This window comes from Saccopteryx leptura, chromosome 2 (genome assembly GCF_036850995.1).
Source record: "Saccopteryx leptura isolate mSacLep1 chromosome 2, mSacLep1_pri_phased_curated, whole genome shotgun sequence".
NCBI lineage: Eukaryota > Metazoa > Chordata > Mammalia > Chiroptera > Emballonuridae > Saccopteryx > Saccopteryx leptura.
In genome coordinates this window covers 20,827,779-20,851,674 of record NC_089504.1, presented here as the reverse complement: position 1 = coordinate 20,851,674, position 23,896 = coordinate 20,827,779, and the positions used below count along the sequence as shown (strand labels likewise).

Sequence of the window (23,896 nt, the reverse complement as noted above, 5' to 3'; positions counted from 1 at the left end):
GCTGAAGGGCAAGAATGGATGGAGGTGGGGCTGCCAGGGTGCGGGTGGGCCGGCTTCCCTCTGAAAATCCCGGTCCCCGTCTGGGTACGTCGTAGCTCAGAGCCAGAATGCCTGCATCAAATCTCGGTTTCACTTCCTTGCTTCCGTGTGACTGTGGACAAGTTATTTCACCTTGTGCCTCAGTTTTCTTATCTGTAAAATGGGGATAGTACCAGGGCTCGCCTCACAGGGTTGTGACTGAGGATGGGAGGAGCCAGTGTGTGAGAACAGTGCCTGGCACACAGGGAGCTCTGTTGAAGTGTTTCTTAAATAAATAAAGGGAACGGACGCTGAGGTGATCGAATCCTCCCGGGGTTCGTTTCCTGCTGAGGAGAAGGGCGTAAGGTCAGGCCGTGTCTGCCCGAATGTGGCAAGCACACTAGGAGAAGGCGTCACTGGGCCCACTGGGTGCCAACGATGTTCTCTCAATTTCTTGTTATGAACAAGAGTAACGGTGACCGGATCTTGAGAACTATTGCAGCCAGGCCCTGTGCTAAGTGCTTTTCAAGTGTTAGTTGGTTGAAATGCGTGTAAAAACCCCTGTGAGCTCCATTTTGCTGATGTGAAAACTGAATCTCAGAGGTTAGGGAGCTGGCTCAAGGCACACAGCAAGGAAGTGGCTGACTCGATAGCCCTTGCCTCTGGCTGGTGTCCCCTCTGCCTACCTTTTCATTCCTGTCCTGCTCATCTGAGTCCTGGCCCCCAGTATCAGTCAGCTCAGCCTGCCAAAACAAAATACCTTAGACTGGGTATTTTCTCACAGTTCTGGGGCGGGAAGTCAGATCAGGGTGCCAGCGTGGGTGGTTCCTGGTGAGGCCCCTCTTCCTAGCTTACAGCCACCTTCTCTCTGTGTCCTAACGTGGTGAGGACAGAATCAGAGAGAGAGCTCCCTCTTCTATGCCACAGTCCTATGGGACTGGGGCCCCACCCTTATGACCTTAGTTACCTTGTAAAGATCCTGTCTCCAGATACAGTCACATTGGAGATGAGGACTTTACCATATGAATTGAGGAGTTGAGGACATAATTCAGTCCTTTTTACCTCCCCAGTGGCCTTTCTCTGACTCCTTCTTAGTTGGGGCCGTCCCTCTCTCTCTCTGCTCAGTTTTTCCATGCTGGGAGGGACAGCAGACCGTGATGAAACCCATGCCGTCGTGATAGATGGAGCTGGAGCCCAGAGAGGAGGGTCTTGTCCAAAGTCACGCCGCAAGTCCACTGTGGTGCCGGGGTCAGAACCTGGGTCCTGCCTCCCAGTTGGTGTGCCAGTGGGTCTTGCCCGAGTGTGCCTCGAGTCTGGGCCTTGAAGATCACAGAGCAGTGCATCTCTGAAGCAGTGAACAGGGGTGGTCGTGGCCCCGGGCGGAAGCCCCAGGCCTGGAATACGACGTGATCTCCCAGCTTGTGCACGTCTCAGAATCAGGAGTGGTGACGACAGTCCCCTGCCAGAAGGATGGGGGGCCCTTATGATAACACAGTTCAGGAGTAGATGGCAGGGACTTGGCTTCGTGTCTTGACCTGTGACTAATTGTGTGAGTGGCTCTGGGCAAGTCACAGCTCCGCTCCAGGCCTCAGTGACCACATGCCCTGTCCACCTCGGTATTGAACTCGTACCTTGAGGATGTTTTCTGTATATTCAAAGAGCCACCTAGAGGCCAATGTATTGGGGCCCAAGTGTTGGCTCCAGGACACTACAACCAAGTGAGCCTTTTTGGCTTAGAGTTTCCCCATCTGTGAAACTGGAGCAGGGAAGAGCTTGGATAGATCTCTAGGCCTTCTGCCAGGGAGCGAAGGGAACAGCACCAGACACTTCTCACACATCAAACCGCTTAAACCCTTGCTGCTCCACATGCGGATGTAGGATTAGCATCGCCAGCCTCAGTGGGCGCTTCTTAGAAACACAGAGTCTCAGGCCCAAGCCCGGACCTGCTGACCCAGAATGGGCATTCTACCGAGATTCTCGGCTGATTTGTGTGCACACTGAGGCCTGAGAAGAAGAGTTATTGGGCACGTTTAGACCTCTTTAGACCTCAGCTTACCCATCTGTAAAAATGGATGGAGTTGGAGCCAGCCCCAGCCCAGTATTTTCAAACTGTGCTTCTTGGGGTCCCGGCAGGTCCGCAGGGCCAGCCGTGGGCCCATGTGCTTCAAGGAGAGGTTCCGTGTGAGAGGCGGGTCTGTAGCTAAAGATTTTGCAACCCCCTGAGGTGGTGGGCTCCCAGGTAGGCTAGAGGTAGTTATGGGGTCCACACTGACCGGACTTGCTTCTTTCCCAGGGAGCGCTTGAAGCGCAGCCAGAAGAGCACCAAGGTGGAGGGGCCCGAGCCCGTGCCGCCCGAGGCCTCGCTGAGTGCCGAGCAGGGGACGATGACGGAGGTGAAGGTGAAGACAGAGGTGCCCGACGACTACATCCAGGAGGTGATCTGGCAGGGTGAGGCCAAGGAGGAGAAGAAGGCGGTCAGCAAGGACGGGACCGGCGACGTGCCCGCCGAGATCTGCGTGGTGATTGGCGGCGTCCGCAACCAGCAGACCCTCGGTGAGTGACGGCCTGTCTGGGGTGGTTGGGGCTGGGGCCCAAGTCCTGGGGAGTGGAGGCCCGGGATCTCTGTCCCTCCCTGGCTGAGAGCCTTCGGTGGCTGCCCTCTGCCCTCAGGGAAAGAACTGGGCTCCTTAGACTTACCTTTGTCCGCACGGCTCTGGTCCGGACGTCTTCTCTTTCTGCCTGACTTGGCAAAAACCCTACTCATCCTTTGAGACTCGGTCAGGTGCTTGGAACTTCCTGCGGACTGGTGAGTCCTTCATGCTCTGGGGGCTCCTGGGCCCCAGGTGGGTCTAGCGCCACTCGTATCGTCTCGTGTCCTAAATGCCTGTCTGTATTTCTCCCCCCTCTGCCTGACTGGGAACTCGAGGGCAGCTCCCAGTGCAGGTCCTGCTTAGAACACATGCCTGGTCAGGATGGGATTGGTGACAGACTGGTACTTTCCCCTGCCTCTTGTGATCTGCGCCAGGCTCCGAGGAGCTCCGTGGAAATGAGCCGCTTAGAAATCATCTCTCCTTTCGCTTTCCAGCAGGAGCCGGGGGATACCCTTCTGGGGCTGCCTGCATGCCTGCCAGGTTCACAGAGGCCCAGCAGATACGTTTATTTAGCATAAGGAGAGATGAGCCAGACAGGCAGGTGGCGGGAACTGTGTCCAGCTGGAGCGCCCATGCCTCTCGTACGGAGAGGGGTCACTCCTCAGCTGCTGTCCAGCTGTAACGAGCTGGGGAGACAGGCTCAGTGTGGCCAGCTCTCTGGACAGACCACATGCCAGAAATGAGACTTTCCATGTGAATTCTTTTGGCTTTAAATGTTGGCAACTAATTCAACTTTTGAAACATGCCAAACAAAACATGTCTGTGAGTCCTAGCCATTCCATGGGCCAGCAGTTTGCAAACGCTGGTCTGTCAAATAAAGTCCACATGCCTCCGCCTGGCGCCGGGGCCTTGCCTCGTCTGCTTCCGAGTGCCTTCCTGCACGTTTCCCAAGTTCAGGATGTTCTCCAAAGTGCTGCCCTCTCCCTCTCCGCCTGGCGCCGGGGCCTTGCCTCGTCTGCTTCCGAGTGCCTTCCTGCACGTTTCCCAAGTTCAGGATGTTCTCCAAAGTGCTGCCCTCTCCCTCGCCGCCCATCTGTCCGGGTCCAGCTCTCACTCATTCCTGATTTCTAGGCTCACGTCCCATGTGTGGCATGCAGGGCCTCATGGGGAAGTTCACCCGTGTCTCTTTTCCCAAGTCTAGTCTCAGGTCCTCTTGTTTCTATCCAACCTCTGGGAATCAGCCAGGAATTCCCTGTTCTACCTGTTTCTCTGCTGGTCATAGCCACCATCATCCTCACCTGGGTCTTTAGCATCCTTCTGACAACCATGCCTCTGTGTCTCCCTGCCCTCCATTCTGGCTGCCAGGGGCCTTGGCCAGTGCAGAACACTGAGCATGTCACACCCTGATTATGAACTTGTAAGTCCCCACTGTGTCTAGGGTCAAGACCATATATATCATCAAGAATCTCCACAGCCTTGGCCTTGTAGCCTCATTTCTTATTTCTAAGCTCTGTGGACCTTCCATTCCGGTACAGTCTGTTCTTCTGCCGCGTCCCTGACCTTTACCCCTGCTAATCGCTCACCCGTAACACCTTTGCCCATTTCCTCATGCCCCCAAATAAGCCATCCTTTACAGCCTACTTCGTTGCCACCTCCTCCCAGAAACCTTCCTTGATCTCTTCTGGTCGGGAGCGGTCTGTTTCTATTCTGTCCCTCACTTGGGCACTTCTCATTATCTATTTTAGATGAGAGGTGCCCTGTCCCGGTTTGTCCCTGCCACAGGTGCTCCTGGAGACTGGCGCTCCACGACCTGTCAGTCCTCTGTGCCTATGCTCTTCACGCCTACTCCACAATACCTAGCAAGGCACTGGTTACTTAGAAGCAGTGTTGACATTGGTGCTGTAACTATCAGAATGGGCTTAGATCAAACATGGCCAACAGTTTTTTATCTCTAGGACAGATTAGAAAGAACTTTTTTCACGGGCCGCATGAAATATTAAAATTTAACAATGTTCAATACAAAAATCATTTGTTTAAACAAAATTTTATATATTATGTAATTTGTTTATGAATAAATGTGAGTGAAAAATATTTTTAATATACAATATTATTTTAATAAAAATATATTTTAATAAAAATATAATTATATACCATATAAATATCCAAATGTATCGCAGTCAATCAAAACTATTTAATTAATAGAATGAGCTTGAAGGGGTTATATCGCAAATAAAACAATTATTTCATTTTACAAACAGCCTGGAACATTTTCAGTTATCAGCTGCAGCTATGGTCTATGCTACAATGCCACTTGATTCAGCACACTTGGCCACAAAAATAACGAATTGTTTGACCTTGGGTGCGCACTGGCAAACTTCGCCTGAAAGAATGTGGGTTTCACATCGCCGCTAAACATCAAACAGTTCATATCGAGTACAGACGAGTGCAAAAGTTGTAAATATTTATAATGGAATTTTTTAAAAAAATAAAGAAGTATCACGAATCCATTTGACCAATTATTGGAAGTTAACCCTAGATTAGTCACATGCGGAATTCTTTTCCATGTATCACTATCTTCTTAAATATCTCGATTTCCAATAATCAAAGACGCTTCCACTTCTGAGTAGCTGAGATTTTAAAGTAGCAGAGAATATTAAAAATTTAATCGTGGGCCGCATAAACTCATTATGTGGGCCGGATTTGGCCCGTGGAACGTATGTTGGCCCAATGCCTGGTCTAGGTTATGCTGCAGTAACAAAGATCCCAAAAGTAAAAAAAAAGGGATTGTGGTAGCTCAAAACACGAAAGTTTATTTCATAGTCACATCGCATGTCCATTATGGGTCCAGGTAGGTGTTCCGCTCTGCTCTGGACCCAGACTAGAAGCAGCCATTCTATGGAACACTGCCACCATGTGACAAAAGGGAAAGAAAGTTTTGGAAGGACTCACACTGGCAATTAACCTGCTGCAACCCAGAAATGAGAAGTGCTAATTCCATGCAGTCATTGGCCAAAAGTACTCACATGTCTCCCCAACCTCAAGGAGTCCGAGAAATGCCATGTTAGCATGTGACAGGCGGGGTGGGGGTGGGGGGTAAGCAGAAATATTTGGTGAAGAGGATGAGTGACTTAGCCCAGTGCCATATGAGAGAAAACTCTTCTCAGGGGCCTGTGACTGGCCTCCGTCCATCGGTATTCATTCCCCAAGGCTGAGGACTTTTAGCCACTAAATGTGTTGGTTAACTGAGGAGAGGATATGTCCTTGCTCATGGGTGGTATTGAGACCCACTGAATCCAGTACCTATTTATGTCCTTCACCAGGAGATGCCCAGAAGGGTAGTTGAATTGGAACCTTGGGATGGACCAGGCAGTCTGGGTTTGGCAAGAAAAGCCTGGAGCAGCCATGCTAGGGGGCCGTGGGGAGTCCTCCCCGGGCCAGCTGCCTGCTCAGCGGGAGATCCCAGGGCCCTTGGCTTCATGTCAGTCACCACGCGGGGTTCCAGCCCAGCTGGTGCTCAGCTGCAGGGCCCTTGGCCTCACTGTGCCTTAGCGTCCTCTTCTGTTAAATGAGGCTGGCCACCCAAAGGGTGTGGGAATCCAAAGAGGCAGTGGAAGGGAACGTTGTTGTACGAGGAGAATGAACTTGGCTCTAAGGACTGGGCATGAATCCCGGCTCTGTGACTTAATAGCTGTTGTATCTTGGGCAAGTTACCTGACCTCTCTGTGCCTCAGTTTCACTACTGCAAATTGACTGGTCTGTGCAAGGATTCAATAAAGGTTATGTATTGGGTTGGGAAATAAGTTCGTAGCGTTTTTATATTTTCTTTTATTTTACAACGATTTGTTTGCTGTTTGGCAAAGGGTAAGTATTCATTCGATAAAACTCTTTCTGCTCTACAAAACTATGTTAATTGTATTTTTGAGTTATTTAATTTTTTATTAGTTTTGAGGCTTAGAAATGGAATACCCAGGAGGCAAAAATCAACATTTTCGACACCTGCTCTTCTTTGCTTTTCATCGAGGTCAAAAAGCTGCCGAAGCAGCCCGGGACATTTGCGATGTGTATGGAGAAGGTGTCATAGGCGAGTCTACAGCACGGAAATGGTTTGCAAAGTTCAAAAATGGCGACTTTGACGTCGATGACACGTGCCGCAGCGGAAGGCCTTCTGAATTCGATGAAGAACTGGGAAATGCTCGAAAAGAATGCCACGGTCAACAAGGAGCTCTACATTGCCCAGCTACACCGCGTGAATGAGGCTATTCAACTGAAAAGACCTGATCGACATGGTCAAACCATACTCCTTCACGACAACGCCAGGCCCCATGTTGCACAAGTCGTCAAAGCCGCACTCCAAGAGCTCGAATGGGAGGTCCTTCAGCATCCGCCGTATTCTCCGGACCTAGCACCGACCGATTACCATCTTTTCCGCTGCCTGTCAAACCATATGAAGGGCGTTACCTTCGATAACAAAGAGGTCCTTAAAAACTGGCTCAACAACTTCTTTGACACCAGACCAGGCGATTTTTGGCGGAACGGCATCAACAAATTGGTCGAGAGGTGGGAAGAGGTTGTAAACAGCAACGGCGAATATATAATTGATTAACTTATTGATATAATTATTGTTTTTTGTTTAAATAAAAGTCTTCGGTAAAAACACTACGAACTTATTCCCCAACCCAATATGTAAAGCACTCAGTATTGTACTTAGTAAATGGTTAACGTTTCTTAGTACTAATAAGACTAAGTAGAATTAATGGTATAAAGTACCTCTTCAAGGGAAAAAAGTAACATTTCTGCTCCCCCCCCCCCAACTTGAAGAAATGAGCCAGTGTGATCTAGAGAAGAACATGGGCTGGAGGAGAAAGATGGCCCTGGACGAGGTGTCAGAAGACATGGGTTCTAATGGGACCTCGGTTTCCTCATAAGGGTGGTCCAGTCCTGAGAGCTCCTTCCACCTCCCTGGAATTCAGGGACTTTTGAGTATCTTATGAAATTTCTGAGTTCCCTGCTTTTGACAGACCCTCGTGCAAAGGTATAAAAGTCACAGCAACAAGTTGGAAGTGGAACGACCATTTTGGAGCCCTGACCAAACAGGCCCAGGGTGCTCCCTGCCGGTCGTGGCTGCTCCTCTCATCCGTTCAGCCTGACCTTCGCTGAGGGTGTAGTGTCTGCAGGGGGCAGGCTCAGAGGAATGTGGCTGGGCCTCAGCTCCAGGAAAGAAAACCATTTAACAATAATAACAACAACATCAAATCGATGTTAAAATGGAACCTTTGAACCCATCTAATCACAAGATGGCAAGTCGATTTTACCTCATGCGCCAGGTCCAAGGAATTGCTGCTGGCTCGTAGGAATCTGTGTTGAAGCTTCTAAAGCAGGGGCCCCCAAACTACAGGCCGCATGCGGCCCCCTGAGGCCATTTATCCGGCCCCTGCCGCACTTCCAGAAGGGGCACCTCTTTCATTGGTGGTCAGTGAGCAAAGTATGGCGTCACTCATGTACAGTACTACTTCCGGTGACGCGGGACGCACGTGTCATGGCTCCAGAAGCACGTTACATCACTTGTTACAGCTAGCAGTGACAAATATGGAACCGGACATTGATCATCTCATTAGCCAAAAGCAGGCCCATAGTTCCCATTAAAATACTGGTCAGTTTGTTGATTTAAATTTACTTGTTCTTTATTTTAAATATTGTATTTGTTCCCATTCTGTTTTTTTACATAAAATAAGATATGTGCAGTGTGCATAGGGATTTGTTCATAGTTTTTTTATAGTCCGGCCCTCCAATGGTCTGAGGGACAGTGAACTGGCCCCCTGTGTAAAACGTTTGGGGACCCCTGTTCCAAAGGGTGGCACGATCGATTATTGATGTCTGCCATGGATGTTAAAGTGGTTGGTGGGGTTCACATGCTATATAGATTTGATGCCCTTGTCCCCCTCATTTTATAGAAGGGCAAAGGCCTGTGGAAAGAGTTGCCAGAGTTGCATAGCAGGTTGGTGACATTTTCTCCCACTTTGTGGAGACCCTGCTCTGCCTCACAGCATCCCGTCCCACCCACTTCTCGAAGGGGGACAACCCGCAGGGGTTTTGCCTAGGGTGAAATGCTGGTTAGAGCTATCCCTGTAAATGAGCTGCTGCCCCATGTGCTTCTGTGTCCTGGTGGCCAGATATGAAGGAGTTAACATGTTCCCAAGGCAGTTGGCAGAGGATTGAGGAGGTTCCCAAGAGCCTCCCGAGTGCCACCCTCAGGGCTCAGCGCCGGGCTCTGTTGCTGCTGTATAGAATAGCTGTCCTGTTTGGTCAGCCAGCGCTGTGCCATGAGGAAATCTCCCGCTTGCCTGCTCTCTGAGCTTCGTCCCCTTTGCCTCACTCCCCCCGCCACGTCCTCATTGGCTCTTTAATAACCACCAGACAAACAGTGTTCCCGATGACACAGATATTATCCGAGACACTTCTGATGGATGAGTCCAGGTCGTGGACACAAGGATGGCATCTGGCAGCTTCCCAGGCAGGGAGGTTTCCGTCAGTGCCCAGGAGGCTGGCTGCCAAGCTTGCAGTGGTTGCAGCTACCTCCCCGCTGCCCGGCAATTCCTTGTGCTGGGAAAGGGTATTCCTCGCTCTTAGAAAGAACGTCACTGCCATTGGAGCCAGTGTGGGGCTTAGGGGCAAGACCTCAAGCTTTCTTGTTTAGCAAGAGCGGGGATTAAATACTGTGACGACTTCGTTTGATAAAACCGGAAGTGAGTTAACAACCGCCTGTTCCCTCCTGCCAAGCTGCAGAATCGCACCTGTGGTTTCAGGCGCTCCTCTGTGATGAATGTTAATACACACAAGGGACTGCCATTGCTACCCCCCAGTTCTTTGTTCACAGCATCGCCAGCTGATCACTGCATGCTCGCCTAACGATGTACCTCAGAATCCTTCTCAACACAGTATACCAAGAAGTCCCTGCCAGTCAGCCAGAATTGACAAATCTGAAGTAGAAAATTGCTCACCATACTTGTCCTGGATGGGAAGACAAGGCAGGCTGGGTTTACCATAACCAGAACCTCCAGCCCATGGAACATGTCTGGTTCAGAGAGATACGAATGCCCGGGTCCCATCATAGTGGTCAGAATGTGTTACCAAGCATTGGCTCTTCTCTGCTGTGAGACTACTGGTCCTTGACCCAGAGAGATGCCCAGGGGATGCCCCAGGTGCCTGGAGACCTGGTCGTCCAGGAGTCTCCCTAGAGGTGGTTAAAGAGCCCGTGGAGGGAGCGAGTAACCCGGCTGAACTCCTCAAATGAGAGGTGTGGACCAGCAGGTTATTTCCAGAGAGTTAACTGACTCAGTGTCGGGAGGAATGTCAGGCGGAGCTAAGGGCTGTTTGTCCTGGGCAGGGGGGCTGTGGGCCTGGGAGGTGATAGAATCTGTTTTGGTGGAAGAGGCTGCAGTGGACACATCTCAGGTAGCCTCAGCCAGTGTGAGGACGTTACCAGGAGGTGATTTCAACTCAGTAATAGGAAGGACTTTGTGACTATGGGAGCCATAACCGGATACAGGCCTGTGAGGGAGTGAGTTCCCGTGCTGGAGATGCTGGAGTGGAGAGGGTCACTGGTCAGGGCGCAGGAGGGGGAGTCAGGGATCGCCTGGGAGACTGGATCCTGAAAGGGTGTTTCTACGCAGTGAGCCTTGAGCACCACGGGATAAAGGTGTCCCCACACAGGCAGGGTGGTGGGGGGAGGAGGGGCAGGAAGGACGGGGTGATGGAGGAGGGGGCCCTGCCACAGCTCTGGAACGAGCAGCAGAAAAGCCGACAGCCATTCAGACAGGGCCACGTGGGTTTGGTCTGTGACGAACCCGGCAGCGTAGGTGCCAGGTCCTGCTTCATAGTGCCAGCTGATAGTTAGTTTCCTGTTCCAGTAGGTTGTTGGCAGGGCTTGCCACCTGAGCTTGCCAGAACCAACACTCAGCTCTTCGCTGTGGCCACTCAGAAAGGAGGGGTTTGGCCACCCTCCCAGGTGCGTCTCGTCTCTGCTGAAGACTCTTCTCCTGGAGGTCCAAGGTGGGAAGGGGACTCCAGTGGGAGGGTCCCCACTGGCAAAGGCCCGAGGGCTCTAAGCCAAGAGACTCAGTGGGCTTTGGACAGACCCCCTAACTTCTCCGAGCCATACTGTCTTGGCGGATCAGTGGGTATAACAAAATCTGCCAGCAGGTTCTTTGGGAGCAGAGTGAAGTGAAAGGGTATGAACTTGTTCGTCAAGGGCGACAGAAATGCCAAACACATAGTACTGCTCTTAACCGAAGCCTCCAGTATTGACACATCTGGCGGTATCAGTGGATTGATGAGAGTCTGAAGGACGTATTACGGCTTCACATTTCTTTGTTCAGTATTTCCTAAAAGAATTTTGAGAAATGATATTCTCTTCCACATTTTGGAGCTGACATTATAACATTTTAATCCAACATTTAAGTAATTACAGAAGATACAATTTCTGGACTGTTGTGTAAAAGAAAAAATGGCGTTTGGAAAGAAAATTGTGACCCACTCTTTTACGTCTGTCCAAGGTAATCCAGACCTCACTGCTGCTCGCTGTCTGCCACCGTCCACGCAAGAAACAGACGGACAGGCCCTTCCTTAACAGTCAGAAATTTTACATCTTTCCTCTTTCTCCTTGAACTCATATTTCCAGCCCACTTCCCTCACAGGGTTTTATCCTAATGTAATATATTTTTTATGCTTGAGAGTCTTTTATTGATCACCGTTTCACACTCATCTCCCACAACAAGATGCATGCGCATTGAAATAGAAATTTCTATAAAAAAAATTCGTTCAGATCATAAAGCCCTATATTTTAAGCCATTTTTTTCCAGATCGAGTTGTTTATTAGCCTACAATTTGCCAAAAAACAAATTTAGAGCAATCATAAATGTACAAGTAGAAAATGATCGAAAATGCACCTTTTCATAAAATGGTCTGGGCTTTGTTTCTTTTTTTTTCAATTGGCTGGTGTTTCTGCGAGTTACTGTTTCTTATATGTTGAATGAGACAGGATTCAGCATTAATTTAATTCCTGTGTTTTTGGTTTCATACATCTAAGTGCTTAGAAAGCTCTATCACGTAAATATGGAGCCAGGGGTGGGGTGGAGGTTTGCATTAATGGTGTCCCTCAGTTCTTTTTTTTTTTTTTTTGTATTTTTCTGAAGCTGGAAATGGGGAGGCAGTCAGACAGACTCCCGCATGCGCCCAACCGGGATCCACCCGGCATGCCCACCAGGGGGCGATGCTCTGCCCACCAGGGGGTGTCGCTCTGTCATGACCAGAGCCACTCTAGCACCTGAGGCAGAGGCCAAGGAGCCATCCCCAGCGCCTGGGCCATCTTTTGGCTGCGGGAGGGGAAGAGAGAGACAGAAAGGAAAGAGAGGGGGAGGGGTAGAGAAGCAGATGGGTGCCTCTCCTGTGTGCCCTGGCCGGGAATCAAACCTGGGACTTCTGCACGCCAGGCCGACGCTCTACCACTGAGCCAACCGGTCAGGGCCTCCCTCAGTTCTTTAACTCCAGATTGTCTCCAAAACTTACGTGGGGGCTTCTTATCAGACATTATTTTTAATGGTCTCTCTGACAACTCCATTAGGTTTTTTGTTTGTTTGTTTTTGAGAGAGAGAGAGCTAAAGACTTGGAAAATACTCAAGTCACAAGAACGTTCTAAATTTGACACCAGTGTTTCAGATCACAGCTTTGCTTGGATCCCTGAGACGATTGTCCCCCGTGGATGACACCGGGGTGGCATAAGGGGCATGAAAGAATTGCCTTCGGTGTCCTGTGTGAGAAGAGAGGAGGGGAGGAGAGGAGAACCACAGGGTGGGGCCTCCTGCCCACTGCCATGTTCTGTGTCGTGGTGATTTTAGGAAAAATATATCTGGAAGTTGATGATTGAAGATTAATTATCTTAAAACTGCCTGTGCTCACATATCCCTAGAGGATTTGCACTCTACTTTGGAAGACCTGGTCCAGAGGACATTTGTCCCGAGGCCAAGCCTCAGGGAGCCTCGGGAAACCCACGCATCCATGACTGACCTCTCCAGGTCCGCTGCTCCCCAGCATTTGATCTGTAGCAGCGGTTGCTGTGATGCTGTGATGCTAAATACAGGCCTGTCTGTTGTGAGGGCTGTCTCGCCGTCCGCCCCCACTTGTGTTTTCTCTTCTCCTTCACCTGCTCTTCATGTCTGCCCTGTTGCATTTTGTGTGTCTTGAGACGTGTCTCAGCTTAGCCGGAGCTAGCTGGGTGCAAACGATCCGAGTTGAGGGTTGCTGCCCACGTTCATCAGGAGACCTCTGCCTTGGTGTTGGCCGCTTCTCCCTTACGTGGCCTCGGGGACTACACCCAGCTGCCCTCCGCTGGTCTCACCTGGTCTGTCCAGGGCTCTCAGGGAAGGAGCTTAGCCAGGTTCTCTGCCAGCTGTCTCTGGCTCTTGAAAGTGGCCCTTGGAGAACTGCTGGGACCAGGCATGTTTGGGGTGCTGATGCCCTGCAGCATTCGGGGGAGCCCCAGGACTGCAGGGACTCACAGCTCCTTCGGCACCCAGGGGACCTAGCACGGTGGCACGAGGATGGCCCTGGGGCCTGGTGGCTGCCTTTGAGCCCAGTTCCTCGCAGGCCGCCAGCCATGGAGCTCCAGCCTTGGACCACCTGCCCCGAGAACTTGGAAGCTCGTCGTAGAAGTGGGTGTTTAGTTATCCCAACCATGTGAGGACTTCTGGGAAGATGAAGGATAGAGGTGAGACCTGGGTGTCCTCAATAAATATTAATATGAACGGGCACCATCTCTTCTTGGTGCTTTCCGGAGGCTGATTCCGTGGCAGTTACTTGTATCAGCTTTGGGTCAAGGCAGGTCTGGGCCACCTTGGGCGGTATGTGTCACCCCTCCAATCCTCACTCACCTCACCTGGAAATGGGGACAATAATTGCCTTTGTCTGCTGGACTGGTGAGGGTGAACCGAGCCGATGTGTGAGAAGGTGCCAAGTCCAGACCCCGCTCGCACTCGTTGGCTGTGTGAGGTGGGCAAGTTGCTGCACATTCAGCCGGCCACTCCTGCTTCCCGCCCTGTGCACTGAGGTCGGAGGCCAGGCCTGTGCAGGGCCGGGAACTTGGTCGAGAGTGATGGTGACTAAGGACAAAAAGCTAGTTGGGGAACCCAAGAGTGAGGAAGCATGCCGGGCAGGGCGTCAGGCCGCAGGGACGGACTGTGTGCACAGTCCCCAAAATGCCCTTCTGTGAGTCTCACTGCCCCAACCGGCGTACACGGCGGCCCTGGATTCAGGTGAGTATTACTCAGTGACAGATGAGTAGAACACTGTGAACTTACTGAGCCCCTGCTCCGCGCCTGTTGTGGGGCCAAAAACTAAGAATTGTACAGTCTAGTCTCTTTCCTCCCCGTGTTCATATTCTTCCCTGCGAGACAAGACGCACATAAAGTCACGGGGTGACAGACTGCTGGTTCCACGCAGGGGTCAGGATGACAGCGGTCCCTCGAGTGCCCCCCAGTAGTGAGGCGACGATGCCGTCTGTGTGTCAGCAGACTTGCATGTTATATCTCATCGATCTTGGCCTCAGTGATGAGATGTAGGGATCATACTCATGTTTGTCAGGTGAAGAAACTGAGGCACGTCCGAGAAAGGCATGTGCCTGTGACCAAACAGCGAAGGGGTGGCAGAGCTGAGCTGACAGTCTGACTCCAAGCAGGGCTCCTTTGACTTGACCTGATACCTCGAGTCCACTCACCAGGTATCTGGGCTCATGGGGAGGACTCCATTCATCCAGTCTCCACATCGTGGCTCTTACGTTACTCAACATTTTCCAATGAGGAAATGGAGGCCTGGCCAGAAAATGGAAGAGCTGGCACTCCGTGTAAACCAGGGATTCTCATGCCTGTTGCTGGGCATCAGAGTCCCGAGAGGACCCTTTAGAAAAGGCAGGTTCCTAGGCTCCTGGCCACAGCCATGCTAGCACACTAAGGCTGGAGGGGGGCCAGGGCCTCCGTGTGTGCAGGCTTGCTGGCCTCTCTGTTAGGATGATGGGACCAGGGCCCAGGTGGTGTCCGGCCTGAGTGAGGAATGGGCAGGGCTCCGCTCCTGGGACCCCTGCCAGGCTGGGTCCGATGGGCTCTGCTTGGCCTCCTGCCATGGTCCTTCGCCCTGTGCACTGCGTGTGCACTCCTTTGCCTTTGACCTGTCTGGAGTATGCCCACTGGGAACCCAGTCCTTTCGCCCTATGGCTGGGGTCAGATGTTTACACCGTATTGTGTCTGCGCATATGAGGGAACAAGACAGCTCCTCAGCAGGGGGCAGAGGGGGTGTTCTTGTCAGGAACATCTGCAGTAGCCTTGTGGACTTCCCGGGGGAGTGTAGGGCCGCCCCTGTGTGTTAGGTACTTCTGGCCACATTTTACAGGTGAAAAGACTGAGGCCTATTGTGTCTAAGGAGACTACCGAGGTCATGCTGCTGGTACGTGGCAGAACAGGGACAGGGATCCAGACATATCTGATTTGAAGCCTGTTGTTTTAACATCTGTCCCATCCTAGCAAAGACACATAGCTAGAAATTATTCTAATGCATTCAAATGGTAATTTCCTTACATGGTTGCAATTCATTACTTATTGTAAAGGAGCGCTTTTACATTCATCTCCTTTTTCAAGGTATAAGTGAGAGTTACCTAGAGAAGCTGCCTGCTCTGTTTTACGGACTTGGAAACTGACGCCCAGAGATGCAAATAACTCTCCCAGGGTCACTCAGAGAGTTGAGGCAAACTGGGAGCTAGACCCAGGCCTCCTGACTTCCTGGTCAGTGATGACTCTGCCGGTCCTTGCTGCCCCTTTGCTTACTGGGGACAAGATGCCATTGGACAAGCCCTGCCCTTGGTGCAGAGTTAGCAGTCCCTGGAGCAGGGGTCCCCAAACTTTTTACATAGGGGGCCAGTTCACTGTCCCTCAAACCATTGGAGGGCCAGACTATAAAAAAACTGTGAACAAATCCCTATGCACACTGCACATATTTTAAACTAAAAAAACAAAATGGGAACAAATACAATATTTAAAATAAAGAACAAGTAAATTTAAATCAACAAACTGACCAGTATTTCAATGGGAACTATGGGCCTGCTTTTGGCTAATGACATGGTCAATGTGCTCCTCTCACTGACCACCAATGAAAGAGGTGCTCCTTCCGGAAGTGCGGCGGGGGCCAGATAAATGGCCCCAGGGGGCCGCATGTGGCCCGCAGGCCGTAGTTTGGGGACCCCTGCCCTGGAGGCATCCCCGCGCGTGCTGGCGACTCACGGTTGTGTGTATCAGGTGCGGGCTGAGCGGTCCCTTTCTTTCCTGTTTTCCAGGGTCCTATGAGTGTGGAATCTGTGGCAAGAAGTACAAGTATTACAACTGTTTCCAGACCCACGTGCGCGCACACCGAGGTGAGTGGCGTGTCCCTAAGGCAGAGGTCAGGGGCCGCACCTCCCTGTTCCCTGCTTGTTCTACCCGGGCCCCTCCTGGGGGACTGCAGAGACCCTCAGAGCCTGAGCCTTCTCTCTGGGTAGTGGGAGGGAGACCCACGGAGGAGAGGAGTAGCCCCCTTTCCTCGGGGGAGAGCACCCAGGGGTGGGGGCAGTAGGGCATGCCACCGCCTCCATGCCTCCCAGGTCCCCTGCCTGCTCCGCACAGGCCTGCTTCCCTCCCAGAACGCTTCATTGTTGCTCAGTGTCATCTTGTGTGCTCCCGGGACAGCCCTGGAGCGGGGGCAGGTGGCTGTCTCCATTCTGTTGGTGAGGACACTGACGCTGGAGGGAAGGAGGGCTGGCGTTGGACCCTCCCTGAGACTGGCAGACAGGGAGGGAAGGCCTTGGGTCAGGGCCTTGACCGTCAGTGCGGGGCCTGGGGAAGGACTGAGAGGCTCAATTCTCTGCACCTTGAGTTGGAAAGGGTGTCCCTGGGCACGTTGTTGTGGGTTCACCAGCCCTTGGGGCCGTGTACTCACCTTCTCATTCTCTCGTCCCCCTCCCTCTTCCTCATCCTCTTCCTCCCTCACAGACACTGAAGCCACCTCTGGGGAGGGAGCCTCCCAAGGCAGTGAGTATTCCCCCCTCCCTGTGGGCTTCGGGGGCAGGGCGAGGGAACCAGGGGTGGAAGAAGGAGACACTTTTATCGCACACACCCCTCCACCAGGAGGCCCCCAGTGGCCTCTGAGAGACACATTATGGTCCAGGCTTTAGGACCAGAGGGTCCTTAGGAAATTGTCACACAGTACCTCAGAACTTTCCCAAAGTGTGTTCTGTGACATTCTCATTCTAGGGAAGCTAATAGGTGTTCTGTCGGTGAAGGGTTCTCTGGCCAGTAGCCTGGGGAAACCTGACCTCTGCTAAGACGAACATGTTTCTTGCAGCAGACTTTGCTGCACATGCACACAGGCACCTCCAGGAGGGGTCCCGGCGAAGGCAGTTTCCGCTGTTTTTGACTCCCATTCATGGGTCTGGGGCTCCATAGCCAGTGTTTGGGAACTCCTGCTTCTGAGAGTTATCTCATGAGCATCCATGGACACCGATCCCTGGGGTGCAGAAGCCCAGAGGCGAGGATGTACAGGGCCTTGGCATCTGGGGGCAGTGTTCTGCTTTGCTGCCTACGAGTCTGGTGAGTAGCCAGCCAGGTAGGCTGGGGTGGAACCGCCCCACCCAGCAACCCTGAGCCCCAGAGCCCGGCAGCTTCACTCCCAGGTGTATCCCCAGCAGAGATGTGTGCCCATGTCCACCTGAGATGGGAACTGGGATGTTCTTAGCAGCACTGATTGTACCAGCTCCAAACCAGAGACCCCCCCGCGTGAGGGTCCAGCTAGGGGAAGGGATAGATAAGTCATGGTGTGTTCGCATGAAGGACTGCAGTACAGCAGTGAGAAGCAAAGAGCTACACACAGCGACGTGGACCACCCACGGACACTCTTAGCAAAGGAAGCCCGACACAAGTGTACTCCTGAGATCTGCGTACAGGAACCCTGGGGACACGACTTCATGCAGGAAGCAACGGGATCCTGGCTGCCTTTAGGAGGGGGCTTGTGGGTGCCGATATTAGAGCTGGGCTCTGGCGACACGGGTGTTGGGGGTTTATGAAGATAGAACAAGCTGCGCACTTAGAATTTGTACTCTTTCTACATCAGGGGCCAGCACACTGTTTTGTAGGGGATCACGCAGTAAAAACATTCTAGACTTTGCAGGCCACCAGACGTCTCCGTCACAGCTGCTCAGGTGGCACAGACGTGAGCTCCTGTTCTACATGTTTGTGATACCACCACAAACAGTTTCTTATCATATAAATAAACATGAATCTTCCCCCTTCCCCCCCAAAAAAAAATCCAAAACAGGTGCCGGGGGCTAAAGCGGTTCCTTAACCGCACTGGGTCCTAGTAGCACGTCTTCTGGGGACCTTACCCATCCACTCTCTCTGCGGATTCTTACCCACGGGATAGGCAGGCAGGGCTGAGGCCAGTCCTTGCCTTTGGGAGGACGGTCCGGGGCTCAGGTTGGCTGACACCTGCCAGCATGCCCACTGCTAGGAGGAGGCGACGGCCGGCCCTTCCTCCCGAGCCCCGCTGGGCCCCAGCTGGGCCCCCGGGCCTGGCTCCCTCGCCCTCAATAGCTCCCTTCTCTTCTGGCTCCCATGGCCCGCCTGTGGTCAGGCACCCGCTTAAAGAACTTCCCCGTTTGTCTTTCGTTCCTCGGCTGTTCTGGGCCCCTGGCCTGCCCAGCAGTCCCTCAGTGATGCGTTGTGTTCTGTCTGGCTGCCGTTGTGCCCGCAGGCCGCTGGCTGTGAAGGACTCTGTAGCTGGGGCTATTTTTAGTCCTTCGTCACTTTTCCCTTCCTCCCTGTGGCCTTTTCTCCCCGTGGCCACTGTGCTTTGTTGTATCCCCGGTCCTGCACCCCTGCCCTGACCTGGGCCAGCCGTGGCTGCTCAGAAAGTCTGACGTCCTCACGCCCCAGCCTTCACCGGGGGCCTGGCCGTGGGGTCCTGGAGCCAGAGGACCTGTCAGCAACAGCAAGTCCAGCCTACCCGTCCTACAGATGAGGGCACTAAGTCCCAGAGAGAGGTCCTACAGCCTGATTAGGGTGGAGAGGGACATAGAAACCAGGTCCCTCTCCTTGAGTCCAGGAAATTATTTGTTAGAAAAATTCTGCAGTCGTACAGAGGCATCTGCCCACTTACCCATCTCTCAACTAAGATGCTAGAAGAGGAACCTCAAGTCCAGGTCTCTTGCTATTGTTCCCGCTGATTCCCTTTGCAAAACAAGAGCATTACGTAGCCTTTACTAAGTATATATTGTATGTTGGCACTGTGCTCATTTATTCTTGATCGCAATGCTGGGAGATGAAGAAATATCATTCCCGTTTTACCGATGAGAACACCGTGGGGCGGGGTTAGGGAGCGTGTCTGACAGTAGTCAGCCTTGTAAGCTGTATGTTTGAGCTTGGGCCGCCTGACTCCAGAACCTGCTCCCAGAATGCAGTGGTGTTTCCAGAGACCCCGAGCTCCCTTCTAGTTCCGAAAAGAAATGTGGTTTCACTGATAGAAAATCAACTTTGTCTTTCTTCCTTTGAGGGTAACTCTCTTGTCCTCATTCACTCCCGCCTTAGGTGTGTCCCTGTCCCTTTGAGGAGGAGGAGTGGTGTGGGATTCGCTAGAGCATGGCGGGGGTGCTTCTCAGTGGCAGAAACTTGGGGTTAGTGTTTTCTTGGCGGGCATGGACACAGCCCAGCTGGTAGGAGAGGATGTCTGAGCAGACAGGCAGGTGGGGCAGGCAGCTGCAGCGGGTGACCAGCACTGGCCAGCAGACCCCAGGTGGCCTTGACTTCTCCACCTCTGTTCTCCAGGGGTCCAGCACCGACAGAGGATTATGGGCCAGATGGGACTTGACAGGGGAGGATGTTGTCTAAGCTGGCTTCCTGGCTGTGTAACAGGATGGAAGCCTAGCTCACTAGGCTTGCAATCCGGGGACCACCAGCCTGGGAGAAGCCCCAGGAATCAGCTCATTTACACTCTTTCTTCCCCTCAAATTAGGGAGGAAGAAAGGGGGAGCTAAGTCCCAAGGTGGGGTGGGCACTGGCTGGCAGTTTGGGTGAGGTCGGGCAGGACCAGGCCTTTCTTCCCCCACCACTCCCTCTGGCTGGTTCAGGCGTGAAGGTGGAGCCTGGTAGGAGGGTGGCAGGCCTGGACCCTGCCTGGTCTCTGCCCCCTCAGGCCTGGGCCCTGCCTGGTCTCTGCCCCCTCAGGCCTGGGCCCTGCCTGGTCTCTGCCCCCTCAGGCCTGGACCCTGCCTGGTCTCTGCCCCCTCAGGCCTGGACCCTGCCTGGTCTCTGCCCCCTCAGGCCTGGACCCTGCCTGGTCTCTGCCCCCTCAGGCCTGGACCCTGCCTGGTCTCTGCCCCCTCAGGCTGGGACCCTGCCTGGTCTCTGCCCCCTCAGGCCTGGACCCTGCCTGGTCTCTGCCTCCTCAGGCCTGGACCCTGCCTGGTCTCTGCCCCCTCAGGCTGGGACCCTGCCTGGTCTCTGCACCCTCACTCTGCCCCCTCAGGCCTGGGCCCTGCCTGGTCTCTGCCCCCTCAGGCCTGGGCCCTGCCTGGTCTCTGCCCCCTCAGAGCGTCTGCATGTGCCGAGGCTGTGTGCGCGCCTCACTTGGGGCCCGTTAGTCTCTGTGGTCCTGGCATCTGCCAAGGTAACTGCAGGTGTAGTGGAAGAGGTGGGGGCAGAGGTGGGGAGATGGCTAATGTCATTTGTGTCCCAAAGTTCAGCCACCTAGGGGCCAGGAATCTTTCCACGGAACTGCCTGGCACTGCAGCCTTGGGATGGAGGGATCTCATCAGATCCCAGGAGTAGAATGTGGCTTATCTGGACCAGGAAGGGCCGCCGTGCTCCCAGACTTGGCCAAGGCTTAGGATTAAGTCAGTATTTTAATCCTGGCTATTTCTTGTCCCACTGTGCAGTCTGCCCGACCTCCTTGTGCTGGACATCCACAGAAAGGAGGGGTGGGTGGGCCGTCCCAGAACAGCCCACGGAATGCACACACAAGTTGGTGCTGGGGCCAATGGTAGTGTTGCTGTGTGGTGAGGACAGCATTCTGTGTGAGTCCAGCTTCCAACTTTGGAAAGCCTAGGGATTATCCAATCTAAGGTCCTCTGTTCATTATCTATTGCTGTATAATTTATTTTCCCCCAAACTTACAGACTTAAGAGCAGCAAACACTGATTAGCGCATCGTTTCTGTGATCAGAATCTGGGTGGGGCTTCACTGGGTCCTCCGGCTCTGGGCTCTTGTGAGCCTGCAGTCAAGGTCATGGTCTCGTCTCAGGTCTCGACCGGGGCAGCCGCTGCTTCCACGCTCACTCGTGGGGTTGTTAGCAGGATCGGTCCTTCCCAAGCTCTTGGACAGAGGGCATAAGTTCCCCACTGGCTGTCCACCTGAGGCTGCCGTGTAGTCTCCGTGGGGCAGCGTGCAGCGTGCCAGATGGTGTGAGCCAGACAAAAGTCGTCTTTCATAACCTAATCTCAGAACGGACATCCCACCACTTGACTGCATTCTCATCTTTAGAAGCAAGTCGCTAGGTCCCGTCCAGACTCGGGGGAGGAAGCACACAGGACGTGAACACCAGGAGCCCAGGGTCACTGGAGCCATGACTGAAACTGCCTGCCACGAGCCCTCTTAGCTATGGGGCTCGGGGCAGCACCCTCTGACCCCCCGTCTCCCTGTTGTTAAATGGGCTACTCTCTCCACCCTCAGTTGCAAGAGCTAGTGGAGCAAATGCAGGGAGAGTGCCTGGCACACGGGGCGCCCAGGAAGTGGTGGCTGCCCTGATTGTTACTCTCACGTGACTACGGAGGGGGGTATGACCCTTCCCTTAGGAGCTCAGCTCACAAAGAGTAGGATCGGGGTTGGTTTGAAAGTCACTTCAGGGCTTCCCGGTCTCCTTGTGTGGAGGACCTTAACATCCCCGGAACTGACTCTCCACGGAGTCAGCAGTTGGGGCCCGTCTAAACTGCTCTGGTTCCTGAGGCAGATGAGCTGGTCTCCAAAAGCTCCAGCCCAAGTGACTGAAGCGCCGGTAACCACATGCTGTCTTCCCACCCCCCACAGACAATTTCAGGTACACGTGTGACATCTGCGGGAAGAAGTACAAATACTACAGCTGTTTCCAGGAGCACCGAGACCTGCATGCCGTGGATGGTGAGTGTGAGTCAGGCCCCTCCCTCCACATAAAGAGACCACTGCCACGCCCAGGGCTGCTTATCCAGCCCCAGCCCTACCTGGAGCCCTTCCTTTCTCCTCACCTAGAAGAAGGTCCTGCAGCAACCAGACCGTGAGGGGCGTGGCCAACCCCTGAGGACCCTAGGGGAGAAAAAGGTCCCCAATCGTCCTCCGTATATACTTCTGATAAGGGTAACCCAAGTGAAATTGCCGGTTTCGTAGATCAAAATCAGTCGGATACTCGCAATTTCATATCAATTCATTATACGATTTCATATTGAGTATTCACATGCTCTGGTGAAATTAAAACAGTTTTTAAAAATGAATGATGGTGTTTTAGTGTCTTAGATTATAGAGTTAGAAATTAGAACAATAAATTTAGGTAATTTGTTTTTAGAAACTTAAGAATCCTAGAAATAGGCTCTTGGGCCTGGGAGGGATCTTGGGGGCTCCCTCGGAGCACCCCCCCAGCCCATCTCAAGTCGTGACAACCAGGCTCACTACCTACTGGCTCATCCGTCCTCTCGCCTCCATTTTTTTCTCTCCTCCTGATCTCTTTCTCCTGCCCTGGTCCTTCAAATGAGTGCTGGTGACCCAGAAACCGGGCAGACGGAAATGCCAGCCTGCCCCTAGGGTGGGCCCCTGCCACGGGAGGAAGAGGCACGGAGATACAGGCTATGTTCTGGTTGGGATGCGCCCTCTTGTGTGTGCCCTGCCCTTGGATTTCTTGGGCATCCACACTCGCCAAGCTCACCGGGACGGGGGCCGGGAGCGGTGGGCAGAGGCAGCTGGGTGCAGGGACTAACAGGGCTCCTGTTTGCTTCTTTTCTTCTGCGGCCGCTGCCTCCCGCCTGGGCACAGTGTTTAGTGTGGAAGGGGCCCCCGAGAATCGGGCAGGTAAGTACTTGGTGGCTAGCCACCTCCCTGGTCCCCAGCTGGGCTCCCAAGACCTAGTTACCAGGGCGCTAAGGGCTGTGTGTTCTCCCGCAGACCCCTTCGAGCAAGGTGTCGTGGCCACTGAAGAGGTGAAGGAAGAACCCCCGGAACCGTTCCAGAAAATCGGGCCAAGTATGCGGGCCTCTCCTTGGGGCTGGGGCTGGGGCTGGGTGGGGAGATGGGTGGGGGCTGGCTGAGGGTGGCAAGGTGAGCTCCGCCGCTGGAGGAGGGTGGCTTGCTTATCTGGCAGCAGCATCTTTGGCCGGCCAGCCACTGGCCTTCCTGTACCTCGCTTTGCCCACCTGTCAGACGGGTTAGTCAGTGTTAGGATTTAGCTTTTGAGAAGCAGCAGGACAGCACAGGGTCACGGTCAGGGCAGTGAAAGTAGCACATGCTTGGTGCCCTGGCAGTCTGTTAGCCGTCCTGAGCCTCGGCTCCTCACCTGTGGCATGAGGATGACATTTCCCCGCAGGTTTGTTGGGGGATTAAATGACATCATGGATATCAATCGCCTATTAATTAGCACAGTGCCTGGTACATAATAGGTGCTCGGAAAATGACTCGTCGTTATCTGAAGGGGTTTATCAGCCTGTGAGGCTGCCCGGGGGAGCCACATGCAGACGCTCTGTCCTCGTCCCAGTAACGTCCTGCAGGCAGGAGCCGTGCACATGACCTGCCTGTCTGTAGCACACTTGCACTGAGTGTCGTGGGGATGCGGCAGTGAGCAGGACACAGGTGGCCCTCCCTTTGGGTAATGCACACGGAGAGGGCCCGCGGCCAGGAAGCAATAGTTACAGTGTACCCAGAAGCACAGGGGACTGTGGGTGCTGGGGGTACCTGACCAGCCTTGGGAATCCTAGAGGCCCCCGTGTGGGGACCTGGCTGGGGAATGAGCCCCTGCACCCTGCGTGAAGGCAGGAGAGCAGCACCGTGCCGGGAATCGAAAGGGAAATCGATTCTGAGTTCAGGTCTGAGAGAGCCTTGAATGCCGGCCGAAGTTATTTAGACTTCATCTTGAGGGGCATTAGCGGAGCCAGGAGACTTGACCAAACGGGGAAGGGACTTACTCTGATTTGCGCTGTAGGAAGACCATTT

The 23,896-nt window shown here is 53.2% G+C and overlaps 1 protein-coding gene across 10 annotated transcripts in view; it reads left to right on the top strand.

Moving 5' to 3' along the window:
• The window catches only part of ZNF618 (zinc finger protein 618), a 185,696-nt gene that overhangs the window by 119,020 nt on the left and 42,780 nt on the right, over positions 1-23,896 (top strand). For all 10 annotated transcript variants that reach the window (XM_066367361.1, XM_066367357.1, XM_066367356.1 and 7 more), the window contains exons 3-8: positions 2,312-2,571; positions 15,982-16,059; positions 16,673-16,711; positions 21,755-21,844; positions 22,727-22,762; positions 22,856-22,933. In XM_066367361.1, the coding sequence (XP_066223458.1) occupies positions 2,312-2,571; positions 15,982-16,059; positions 16,673-16,711; positions 21,755-21,844; positions 22,727-22,762; positions 22,856-22,933 (581 nt within the window). The remainder of the gene's footprint in view (positions 1-2,311; positions 2,572-15,981; positions 16,060-16,672; positions 16,712-21,754; positions 21,845-22,726; positions 22,763-22,855; positions 22,934-23,896) is intronic.